Below are 14,244 nucleotides of genomic sequence, written 5' to 3' on the forward strand. Positions count from 1 at the left end.
AAATTGAGTCCAGGGCTAGACAGAATTTTGGTCTAGAAAGCAATGTAAAATCTCCAATGAAAGTGCTATTTAGTTTAGGAGTAGGCTTAATTTGGGTATAGGAAACCAGACAATTATAATACAACACATGTTGAAATGCAGTTCTCCAATAGTCTGAAATGTAATAACAGTCCAGTACTACTACCGTATTTATAATCAGTTCATGTCCAATGATTCATTGACCCAATGAGAACCTTAATTACTGTGGAACTAGATGACTGTCCCAGGGGAACGAGGAAAGGACAATACTTAAGGTTTTGAATGCCAATACATTATTTCCTACCATATTGACTGAGCCCCAGTACTGAAACTCAATGCACACTGAGATAACATCCTGGTTATGGATATATATTATAACTGCCATAGGCCAAAGGTGAGAGGTCACTGAAACACACTATTTCCAACCATATAGACCACATGTGACCTAGCACATTGAATCAACATAACCCAACACTCACTGAGATGACAACATGGTTATGAATACATATAGGCCTAACTGTCAAAATGTCAAAGGTCACTTCTCCTTTTAAACACAGTTAGCAGTCCAAATTGCACACGTTTTCCTATGGGCTCTGGTCAAATGTAGTGCACTATACTGGGAATAGGGTGCTATTTGGGATTCATCCACAGTCTGTAAGGTCACTCTCCATTGACCTGGTCTGCAATATGAGCTAACAGAAGAATATCTATCTATCAATCTATCAATCAATCAAATGTATTTATAAATCCCGTTTTACATCAGCAGCTGTCACAAAGATATTGCACAGTAACCTGGATAAGATGTCCCTTATGGAAGAAACATAATACAGTTGGGTATTTTTCAAGAAGGACAAACACAACTCAACCAGATTATATTACCTACTGCCCTTAAATTCAAATCTCGACCAAGAAGCCAGTTCCACTGCTTTAAAAACATATATTTCCCTCTAATCAGGGACTGATTTAGACCTGGGAAACCAGGTGGGTGCAATTAATTATCAGGTAGAACAGAAACTAGAAGTACTCCAGAACTCGTAGGGTAAGAATGTAATACCCCTGCTCTACTGTATATCAAGCCACGTCGAAGATCTCATGTATGTCCTAAAATGTGCACCATACATTAAAGAAAAATAAAATAAAAATGTAAAATATCTTACCGAAGATCCTGCCTGCTCACAGCAGTTCTCCATCTCAGCCAGGTATGGGTCACAGTAGATCAGGATTTGTTGCAGTTCGATCTGGAGAGAAAGACATCTGTTAGAGACATTATGATGATTCAGATATAGAGAAAAACTAACTTTTTAAAATGCTAACAATATATATTTTGAAAAATTAAGCATGTTTCTTTGCCTGATACTAAGCAACCCCAGCACACCAAAATTGCTTCTGGGAAAGTTCCCAGAACGTTCGTTTGGTCGCTGCAAATGTTCTTTTTGAATGCTTGTATAAAACATTTGCCTGATGTTTCAAGAACATTCAAGAACTGTTCTTTAAAAGGTTCCCAGAATGTTTCATTAGGTTGTGGGAACAGTCTGGTGAGAACTTTTGGGGACATCACAAAATATATGTTCCCCAAACACAAAAACTGTCCAGTTGTGCGGAGGATTCTAGAATGGTTCTTTAAGGGTGGAAAAAACATTAGATATTACAAGTATGTTCCCAGAACACATTTCATCTGTTCTTTAAAGGTTCCAAGAATATTTAATTATGTTGTGGTAACATTGGCTGGACAAGAGATATGTTCCCAAAACACAAAAACTGTCCAGTTATGCGAACATTCAGTTATCAAATAAAATGTTATTTGTCACATGCGCCAAGAAATGCTTACTTACAAGCCCTTAACCAACAATGCGGTAACAGAGAGAACAGTCTATGACAGAGAGAGGACCCATGCAAAATCTTTTCAGTCTCCTGAAGAGGAATAGGAGTTGGTGTGAATGGGGGCATAGTCGGCCCTCCTTTTCCTGTAGTCCACGATCAGCTCTTTTGTCTTGTTGAGGGAGAGGTTGTTGTCCTGGCACCACACTGCCAGGTCTCTGACCTCCTCCCTATTGACTGACTCGTCGTCAGTGATCAGGCCAACCACCGTCATGCTGTCTACAAAACTTAATGATCAAATCAAATCAAATTGTATTTGTCACATGCGCTGAATACAACAGGTGTAAACCTTTCCGTGAAATGCTTAATTACAAGCCCTTAACCAACAATGCAGTTCAAGAAATAGAGTTAAGAAAATATTAACTAAACTAAAGTAAAAATAAAAAGTAACACAATAAAATACAATACCAAGGCTATATACAGGGGGTACCGGTATTGAGTCAATGTGTGGGGGTACAGGTTAGTCAAGGTAATTTGTACTTGTAGGTAGGGGTAAATGACTATGCATAGATAATAAACAGTGAGTAGCAGCAGCAGCGTTAAAACAAAGGCGGGGGGGCATTTGATTAATTGTTCAGCAGTGTTATGGCTTGGGGGTAGAAGCTGTTAAGGAGCCTTTTGGGCCTAGACTTGGCGCTCCGGTACCGCTTGCCGTGTGGTAGCAGAGAGAACAGTCTATGACTTGGGTGACTGGAGACTTGCCAATTTTTGGGCCTTCCTCTGACACCGCCTAGTATATAGGTGCTGGATAGCAGGAAGCTAGGCCCCATTGATGTACTGGGCCATACGCACTACCCTCTGTAGCGCCTTATGGTTGGATGCCGAGCAGTTGCCACACTAGGCGGTGATGCAACCGGTGAGGATGCTCTCGATGGTGCATCTGTATAATTTTTTGAGGATCTGGGGACACATGTCAAATCTTTTCAGTCTCCTGAGGGGGAAAAGGTGTTGTCCTCTTCACGAGTGTCTTGGTTTGTTTGGACCATGATTTGGAAGGTAACACTTTACATCATTTGTTGGTGATGTGGACACCAGGGAACTTCAAATTCTTGACCCGCTCCACTACAGCCGATGTGAATGGGAGATGTGTTGTTGGCCGCCCCCCCCCCCCCCACCTGGGGGCGGCCTGTCAGGAAGTCCAGGATCCAGTTGCAGAGAGAGGTGTTTAGTCCCAGGGTCCTTAGCTTAGTGATGAGCTTTGAGGGTACTATGGTGTTGAACGCTGAGCTGTAGTCAATGAACAACATTCGCACATAGGTGTTCCTTTTCTCCAGGTGGGAAATTGCAGTGTGGAGTGAGTTTTAGATTGCGTCATCTGTGGATCTGTTGGGGCTGTACGCGAATTGGAGTGGGTCTAGGATTTCCGGGATGATGGTGTTGATGTGAGCCATGACCAGCCTTTCAAAACACTTCATGGCTACCGACGTGCTACAGGGCAGTAGTCATTTAGGCAGATTACCTTCACTTTCTTGGGCACTATGGTGGTCTGCTTCAAACATGTTGGTATTACAGACTCGGTCAGGGAGAGGTTGAAAATGTCAGTGAAGACACTTGCCAGTTGGTCTGTGCATGCTCTGAGTACACGTCATGGTAATCCGTCTGGCCCCCTGGCCTTCCGATGTGAGCAAGACCTGTTTAAGGGTCTTGCTCACATCGGCTATGGACAACGTGATCACACAGTTGTCCAGAACAGCTGGTGCTCTCATGCATGCTTCAGTGTTGCTTGCCTTGAAGCGAGCATAAAAGGCTTTTAGCTAGTCTGGTAGGCTCGTGTCACTGGGCAGCTCGTGGCTGGGTTTCCCTTTGTAGTCCGTAATAGTTTGCAATCTCTACCACATCCGACAAGCGTCAGAGCCGGTGTAGGAGGATTCAATCTTAGTCCTGTATTCACGCTTTGCCTGTTTGATGGTTCGTCTGAGGGCAAAGCAGGATTTCTCATAAGCGTCTGGATTAGTGTCCCGCTCCTTGAAAGCAGCAGCTTTAGCCTTTAGCTCATGAGGATGTTGTCTGTAATCCATGGCTTTTGGTTGGGATATGTATGTACTGACACTGTGGGGACGACGTCGTTGATGCACTTATTGATGAATCCGGTGACTGAGATGGTATATACTCCTCAATGCCATTGGATGAATCCCGGAACATATTCCAGTCTGTGCTAGCAAAACAGTGCTGTAGCGTAGCATCTGCATCATCTGACCACTTCTGTATTGAGCAAGTCACTGGTACTTCCTGCTTTAGTTTTTGCTTGTAAGCAGGAATCAGGAGGATAGAATTATGGTCAGATTTGCCAAATGGGGCGAGGCAGAGCTTTGTATACGTCTCTGTGTGTGGAGTAAAGGTGGTCTAGAGTTTTTTTTCCTCGGATTGCACATGTGACATAATGGTAGAAATGAGGTAAAACGGATTTAAGATTGCCTACATTAAAGTCCCCGGCCACTAGGAGCGCCACTTCTAGATGAGCATTTTCTTGTTTGCTTATAGCCTTATACAGTTTGTTGAGTGCCGTCTTAGTGCCAGCATTGGTTTGTTGTGGTAAATAGACGGCTACGGAAAATATAGATGAAAACTCTCTTGGTAGATAGTGTGGTCTACAGCTTATCATAAGGTACTCTACCTCAGGCGAGCAATACCTTGAGACTTTGCGCAATATTAGACATTGCGCACCAGCTGTTATTGACAAATAGACACACACCACCACCCCATCTTACCAGACGTATCTGTTCTATCCTGACGATGCATGGAAAACCCAGCCAACTGTATAAAATCTGTGTCGTGGTCCAGCCACGACTCGGTGAAACATAAGATATTACAGTTTTGAATGTCCCGTTGGTAGGATAGTCTCAAGCGGAGATTATCCCGTTTATTTTCCAGTGACTGCATGTTGGCCAACAGAATGGATGGTAGAGGCGGGTTACTCACTCGCCGACAAAGGCACCCCGATTTCCGCCCCCTGTATTTCCGTCTTTTCTTCACGCGAATGACAGGGATTTGGGCCTGGTCTCGGAGAAGCAGTATATCCTTCGCGTCGGACTTATTAAAGAAAAAATCTTCGTCCAGTTCAAGTTAGGAAATCACTGTTCTGATGTGCAGAAGCTCTTTTCAGTCATAAGAGACGTTAGCAGCAACATTATGTACAAAATAAGTTACAAACAACGCGAAAAAACACACAAAATAGCACAGTTGGTTGGAAGCCTGTAAAATGGCAGCCATCCCCTCTGGCGCCATTCCCATGATGATGGTTTTGTAATCGTGCATGGCCATACAGTCTTGGGTGAACAGGGAGTACAGGAGGGGACTAAGCATGCACCCCTGAGGGTTCCCCGTGTTGAGGATCAGTGTGGCAGATGTGTTGTTGCATACCCTTACCACCTGGGATCATCCTTGTAACATCAGGTGAATGTGTTTTGTACCCTAAAAGAAACATTGTAGAATCATCCACATAACTGGACAGTTTTGGTGTTTTGGGAACATATATTTTGTGATGTACCCACAATGATCCCACCAGACTGTTCCCACAACCTAATGAAACAATCTGGGAACCTTTAACGAACAGATTAAATGTGTTGTAGGAATGCTCTCGCAACATCAGGCAAATGTTAACCATTCATCACCATGAATGGACCCTTTTTATGTAACAAGAACATTTGCAACAACCTAACGAATGTTCTGGGAACTTTCACAGAACCAATTTTGGTTTGCTGGGAAAACATTACTGGTATACTGTGTTATTACATTACCTGGAAGCCTAATGTGAACTGTTGGGGAAAGTTGTGTGATGATTGTTACAGGTGTTGTGCACAAAATATATGAATGTTAGGAGAATATTTCAACGATAATTCATTTAAAATATTATTGAAAAATAAAATATTTTGTTATCAAAAGGGATGTTATCATCCTACTGTTAAATAAAATCCTAACTAGAACTTAATGGGAATCTTAGCTAATGTTCTGGGAACGTTCCCGGTTTGCTGGGACCCTTCTAGACATTGCCCTTGAGGGCAACCATATATAATTACTGTATGTTTAAAACTATCATGTCGATCTCATGGACTGTCAGTCATTTCATCCGTCTATGAACTTCAGCACGGTTATATTTCCAGATTGTGGCTTTAGGCCTAAACGTACATCTACAGGCCGTCCATCCTCCACCCGGGTTGTAATCAGTGTATATCCGCTGGGGTCGATTTCATCCTTCTCGTCTGTCAGCCTCCTCTCTATTAGTTTACAGTCCATGTAAACGGAGACGATGCTGCTCTGGACCGCCACACCCAGCTTGTGCCACTGGCGGTCAAACAGGGTGTGCAGGTCTCGGCTCTTAAAGGTGTAGCGGAGGCTGTTCTTCAGAAGGCCCCGGGCTGAGAACTCCACTGCTCGTTTAGCACCGTCCAACACTACAGACACCTGAAGGTAGAGCCGGAGGAGATTGTAAGACATTATATCGTCTCATAACAAGTTATAAAGCTTTATACCTGCCGGTAAAGTGTTACCTTCCATTCATTACCATTACCATCAGGGTCATACAGGCATCAGTCATGGCATGAAAACGTTGATCAATGAACCAATGGTTAACCAACCGACCGACCGACCTACTGACCACACGGCCAACCGACTTGACTGACCTACCGGCCAACCGACCTACCAGCCAACCAGCCGATGGACCGACCGACCTGCCGGGCGAACTGGCAGAGTGAGTGAGCGATCGACTGATCAGTCAATCAACCAACCAATGAATCAATATAGATCCAAACCCACTTCAATGCTATACATCCAGACATCATGAATATCCTTATAGTGGACACTCTGACCTACCTGGGTACCTCCCGTCTGGTCGAATATCTGCCACAGATACCAGCGGTCTTTCTTTGTGGTTTTCCTCAGCCGGAAGGTGGTCACTAGAGAGTATTCACTGGACAGACCGTTGGGGAACACCAATCTGAAAGACAAAATGTACCTTGTTCGAGCTGCATATTGTCAAATTGAATCGCAAAACTATATGAAACTTAACAATGGGCCTAACAGTGAAAACATTGTTTCAGAACTTTCAGTCTTGGTTGGAAGAGCATTAATAGCTAACGTATAATATTTGACCCATAAAATTAGCATTTGCTAAATGGACTGTCAAAAATAAATATTCAGAATGAATATGAATAATCATGCTGGATATCTTCTAGCTTTCTATGACTGTGTAGTAAGCAAACCAATCAAGTTGAATCACTTGACAACGTTCTTCTATAGCCTCCTAGTGCACAATGGCCGCTTACATAAAAACCTAGAGTTTTATGCCAAACATGATTCATCCAGACAGATTACATTTATTTCAGCATCCCTGTCATTCCAAATCGAATAATCATTTATTCAAACTTCAATTCAATTCCTCTTACTTCACAAACAGGTCTGGACTAGAAAACACAAGACCATGGCTGACTACAGTATATAGCTTAGAAAGAAAACATTGTTATAAAGAGAAAAATGTAAAAAGGTAAGAAAGAAGAAAAGACAATAGGTTTGTTAACCCAGACGTTTCAGTTCAACTGATACACCGTGTTGGTAGAACATCTCCAGCACATTGTGAAGACTGCATGTAATGGGGATGGTACCACCAAAATAGACCTCATTCATTATAGAAACACTAACACTATTCCTCTTCCATTTCTCCACTGATACTTCTCTCCTCCTATTTCCATCCTGTTGAATAAACACTTTAACCCCTCAAACTGAGCCTGGGACTCACGTTCAGATTAGACTATAGTAATGCATTAACAGCTAAAAGTGAAGCACCAGAAACACAATCATTCAGGTTTAGCTTAAATCACAATGATGCAATGATAAGGCCATTCAAAGACATGAGGAGAGAGAAAGAGAGAGAGAAGGAGGGAGCAACAGAGAGAGCGGGATACAGACAGAGAGAGAGATCAAGGAAGGGAGGGAGAGAGAGAGTGGTGGGAAGGAAAGAGAGAGAGGGGGTCTGGGGAGCGAGAGAGAGAGGAGAAGAGAGAGACGGGGAAGAATGATAGAGGTGGGGGGAGATAGAGAGAGAGAGGAGAGAGGAGAGAGAGAGAGGTGACAAAAGAGTAAGAGAGAGACTAAGCTCACTTCAGATAGGCTGAAATGAGTTCTCCTCTTCATAGATCATGTCCTATTCTCCCAGAGCCATACCCCTCCTGCCTTGTGTGTCCCTTGAATTCTCACAGAACGTTGACACAGCATATGATTAAAATATATATGCAGCGAGGTTAAAGCCACAGAAAGATCAAATGCTTTCTGAGGGTAGGCGAGAGAAAGAGAGAGACTGGGAAGGTGAATCGTCGCCTTGGGGCAAAAAGAGAACATTTATATTGCAATTCAATGGAGAGAGACGAGCAGGACTATTCATAAAAATAGAGGTTTATTCCCTGAGATTCCACCTAAAGAAATGATTTGGAATTCCTGCATAAAACAGCAGAGATCCCATCTGGGCACATAATTCCACGTCTATTCCACGTTGGTGAAAAAAATACTGATTCAACCAATGTGTTCCCAGTGGGATAGTTATGTCTCCAGAATAAGGAGAGAGATACATTAAAGGAATTAGACTAATTCGACCCAGAGAGGGGACTAAAACATGTACTTTCATTTCCATCAAACCTTTAATATCACAGGTTAGGTCTCACTGAGCTGCAATCTGTTCTACCGGGAAGAGCTGTTCTTCAGGGTACTGTGCCTTGCAAAAGTATTCACCCCCTAAACATTTTTCCTATTTTGTTGCATTACAACCTGAAATTTAAGTTGATTTTTATCTGAATTTCATGTAATGGACATACACAAAATAGTCCAAATTGGTGAAGTGAAATTCAAAAAAATGTAAACTGAAAAGTGGTGCGTGCATATGTATTCACCCCCTTTGCTATGAAGTCCTTTGCATATTCAAAGTGGTAGGCATATTGTATAAATAAAATGATACAAACCCCCCAAAAATATATTTTAACTCCAGGGTGTAAGGCAACAAAATGCCAAGGGGGGTGAATACTTTCGCATGCCACTGTATTTCTATCTAATGTTAGTATGTGTAAATGAGCCTGTTGAGGTCATTTACACACATTATCTACATTGGAACACTTGACCCCTAGGGGTTAGATGTCAAGGGTTATACGTTACTGACACCTCCTCCCACCCTCTACCCTCCTCCTCCTCACCCCCCCCCTCCTCCACAGCTTACCATCTGCGGCTCAAACACATGCTCCTATCAAGTGGATTTGGTTTGTGAACAGCGTTTGCTTTTCCCCCCAAACACATTTAAAGTCCTCTCCTTTCTGAGTGCCAGTCCAGTGGTGCCTGTCTATGAATCCTCTAAGGTCAAAACTAGGACCCTTCGTTTTAACCTCTGGTCTAGAAGTGCTTCATTTGATGAGTATTGCTAATTCACCCACAGAAAGATTGTCCGTTAAAAACATTGATTTAAAAAATGTTACTCTCTTACTGCTGTGGGGAGAAATAAGACACCACTTTAGTGACAAAACTTTCTGAAAACTATTTGATTTGCCCTCTTCTTTCACTCTTTGACAAAGTGAGTCTGACAGAAATCTAATCATGGTTCCAAAATGACATTGTCAGCTCGTGTTCAAGAAACACAAACAAGAAGCACAACCAGATGAAGCTCGGAAGGGATATGTTAACTCGGTGATGCAGAGACTATGAATATGTTACCTCGGTGATGCATAGACTATGAATATGCAAACAATCAAAGAAAGTGTGAATGCAAGCACTTTCTTTCAGACTCTAAAGTGTGTGGGTGGAATAGAGAGAGAGAACAAAGAATAGAAAGAGAGAACAGAGAGAGCGAGAGAATAACCCCAGTTGGAAACAATGAATTTGCAATTTCACTGACGTGTTCAGTGGTATCATGAGACAGAATATTGAGAGAGATAAAAAGAAAGTTAAAAAGAAAGATAGAAATTGTACTTACATTACAGGGTAGAATACAGTAACGCACTGAGACTTACATTACAGGGTAGAATACAGTAACGCACTGAGACTTACATTACATCGTAGAATACAGTAACACACTGAGACTTACATTACAGGATATAATACAGTAACACACTGAGACTTACATTATAGGATAGAATACAGTAACACACTGATACTTACATTATAGGATAGAATACAGTAACACACTGAGACTTACATTACATCGTAGAATACAGTAACACACTGATACTTACATTATAGGATAGAATACAGTAACACACTGAGACTTACATTACAGGGTAGAATACAGTTACACACTGAGACTTACATTATAGGATAGAATACAGTAACACACTGAGACTTACATTATAGGGTAGAATACAGTAACACACTGAGACTTACATTACAGGGTAGAATACAGTAACACACTGAGACTTACATTACAGGATATAATACAGTAACACACTGAGATTTACATTATGGGATAGAATACAGTAACACACTGATACTTACATTATAGGATAGAATACAGTAACACACTGAGACTTACATTACAGGGTAGAATACAGTAACACACTGAGACTTACATTATAGGATAGAATACAGTAACACACTGAGACTTACATTATAGGGTAGAATACAGTAACACACTGAGACTTACATTACAGGGTAGAATACAGTAACACACTGAGACTTACATTACAGGGTAGAATACAGTAACACACTGAGACTTACATTACAGGATATAATACAGTAACACACTGAGACTTACATTATAGGATAGAATACAGTAACACACTGATACTTACATTATAGGATAGAATACAGTAACACACTGAGACTTACATTACAGGGTAGAATACAGTAACACACTGAGACTTACATTATAGGATAGAATACAGTAACACACTGAGACTTACATTATAGGATAGAATACAGTAACACACTGATACTTACATTATAGGATAGAATACAGTAACACACTGAGACTTACATTACAGGGTAGAATATAGTAACACACTGAGACTTATATTACAGGGTAGATTACAGTAACACAATGAGACGTATATTACAGGGTAGAATACAGTAAAACATTGAGACTTATATTACAGGGTAGAATACAGTAACACACTGAGACTTACATTACAGGGTAAAATACAGTAACACACAGACTTACATTATAGGATAGAATACAGTAACACACTGAGACTTACATTATAGGGTAGAATACAGTAACACACTGAGACTTACATTACAGGGTAGAATATAGTAACACACTGAGACTTACATTACAGGGTAGATTACAGTAACACACTGAGACTTAAATTACAGGATATAATACAGTAACACACTGAGACTTACATTATAGGATAGAATACAGTAACACACTGATACTTACATTACAGGATAGAATACAGTAACACACTGAGACTTACATTATAGGATAAATACAGTAACACACTGAGACTTACATTATAGGGTAGAATACAGTAACACACTGAGACTTACATTACAGGGTAGAATACAGTAACACACTGAGACTTACATTACAGGGTAGAATACAGTAACACACTGAGACTTACATTACAGGATATAATACAGTAACACACTGAGACTTACATTATATGATAGAATACAGTAGCACACTGAGACTTACATTACAGGGTAGAATACAGTAACACACTGAGACTTACATTATAGGATAGAATACAGTAACACACTGATACTTACATTATAGGGTAGAATACAGTAACACACTGAGACTTACATTACAGGGTAGAATACAGTAAAACATTGAGACTTATATTACAGGGTAGAATACAGTAACACACTGAGACTTACATTACAGGGTAGAATACAGTAACACATTGAGACTTACATTAGAGGGTAGAATACAGTAACACATTGAGACTGATATTACAGGGTAGAGTACAGTAACACACATACTTATATTACAGGATATAATACAATAACATTCTGAGACTTACATTACAGGATAGAGTACAGTAACACACATACTTACATTACAGGGTAGAATACAGTAACACACTGAGACTTACATTACAGGGTAGAATACAGTAACACACTGAGACTTACATTACAGGATAGAGTACAGTAACACACATACTTACATTACAGGGTAGAATACAGTAACACACTGAGACTTACATTACAGGGTAGAATACAGTAACACACTGAGACTTACATTACAGGATAGAGTACAGTAACACACATACTTACATTACAGGGTAGAATACAGTAACACACTGAGACTTACATTACAGGGTAGAATACAGTAACACACTGAGACGTATATTACAGGGTAGAATACAGTAACACACTGAGACTTATATTACAGGGTAGAATACAGTAACACACTGAGACTTATATTATAGGATAGAATACAGTAACACACATACTTATATTACAGGATAGAATACAGTAACATTCTGAGACTTACATTACAGGCTTGAGTACAGTAACACAAATACTTATATTATAGGATAGAATACAGTAACACACATACTTATATTACAGGATAGAATACAGTAACATTCTGAGACTTACATTACAGGCTTGAGTACAGTAGCACACATACCTATATTATAGGATAGAATACAGTAACACACCTACTTATATTACAGGATAGAATACAGTAACATTCTGAGACTTACATTACAGGATTGAGTACAGTAGCACACATGCTTATATTATAGGATAGAATACAGTAACATTCTGAGACTTACATTACAGGCTGGAATACAGTAACACACATACTTATATTATAAGATAGAATACAGTAACATTCTGAGACTTACATTACAGGCTGGAATACAGTAACACACATACTTATATTATAGGATAGAATACAGTAACATTCTGAGACTTACATTACAGGCTAGAATACAGTAACACACAGATATAGAAATGGAACACCTCCAAACACACTCATGAATAGACAATAACACAACCATCCAGCAGCAACATCCATAACTGACATAGCACCAACATACAAAATAGTGTGTGCACCACAGACAGACAGCACCACAGACCGACAGCACCACAGACAGACAGCACCACAGACAGACAGCCCCACAGACAGACAGCACCACAGACAGAGAGCACCACAGACAGACAGCCCCACAGACAGACAGCACCACAGACAGACAGCACCACAGGCAGACAGACAGCACCACAGACAGACAGCACCACAGACAGACAGCACCACAGACAGACAGCACCACAGACAGAGAGCACCACAGACAGAGAGCACCACAGGCAGACAGACAGCACCACAGGCAGACAGCACCACAGGCAGACAGACAGCACCACAGACAGACAGCACCACAGACAGAGAGCACCACAGACAGACAGCACCACAGACAGACAGCACCACAGACAGACAGCACCACAGGCAGACAGACAGCACAACATGTTTTTATTTTATTTCACCATTATTTAACCAGTTAGGCAAGTTGAGAACAAGTTCTCATTTACAATTGCGACCTGGCCAAGATAAAGCAAAGCAGTTTGACACATACAACAACACAGAGTTACACATGGAGTAAAACAAACATACAATCAATAATACAGTAGAAAAATAAGTCTATATACAATGTGAGCAAATGAGGTGAGATAAGGGAGGTAAAGGCAAAAAAAGGCCATGGTGGCGAAGTAAATACAATATTGCAAGTAAAACACTGGAATGGTAGATTTGCAGTGGAAGAATGTGCAAGTAGAAATAGAAATAATGGGGTACAAAGGAGCAAAATAAATAAATACAGTAGGGGAAGAGGTAGTTGTTTGGGCTAAATTATAGATGGGCTAACATACAGGCAGACAGACAGCACAACATACAGGCAGACAGACAGACAGCACCACAGACAGACAGCACCACAGACAGACAGCACCACAGACAGACAGACAGCACAACATACAGGCAGACAGACAGCATCACAGGCACCACCACAGACATACAGACATACAGACAGACAGACAGACAGACAGACAGACAGACAGACAGACAGACAGACAGACAGACAGCACCACAGACAGACATACAGCATCACAGACACCACACACAGACAGACAGACAGACAGACAGCACAGACAGACAGACAGACAGACAGACAGACAGACAGACAGACAGACAGACAGACAGACAGACAGACAGACAGACAGACAGACAGACAGACAGACAGACAGACAGACAGACTTGATTTCATTTTGAGCTCCAGAACCTGTCATTCAGCTTGGCATACAGACACAATGTACAATCACACAATCAGTCCACTAAGAGAGGAGAGATCCCTCCATCTCTGTGGAACAGTATTAATCACACAATCAGTCCACTAAGAGAGGAGAGATCTTGCTCTGGGTAAGAGTATCCATTTGGCCTGG

The 14,244-nt window shown here is 41.2% G+C and overlaps 1 protein-coding gene across 7 annotated transcripts in view; it reads right to left on the reverse strand.

Annotated features, from left to right (window-relative positions):
* The window catches only part of col19a1 (collagen type XIX alpha 1 chain), a 259,676-nt gene that overhangs the window by 237,147 nt on the left and 8,285 nt on the right, over positions 1-14,244 (reverse strand). For all 7 annotated transcript variants that reach the window (XM_071394460.1, XM_071394459.1, XM_071394458.1 and 4 more), the window contains exons 5-7: positions 6,706-6,829; positions 6,022-6,297; positions 1,176-1,256 (exon numbers count right to left, since the gene is read on the reverse strand). In XM_071394460.1, coding sequence (XP_071250561.1) covers positions 1,176-1,256; positions 6,022-6,297; positions 6,706-6,829 — 481 coding nt within the window. The remainder of the gene's footprint in view (positions 1-1,175; positions 1,257-6,021; positions 6,298-6,705; positions 6,830-14,244) is intronic.

This window comes from Salvelinus alpinus, chromosome 3 (genome assembly GCF_045679555.1).
Source record: "Salvelinus alpinus chromosome 3, SLU_Salpinus.1, whole genome shotgun sequence".
Taxonomy (NCBI): domain Eukaryota; kingdom Metazoa; phylum Chordata; class Actinopteri; order Salmoniformes; family Salmonidae; genus Salvelinus; species Salvelinus alpinus.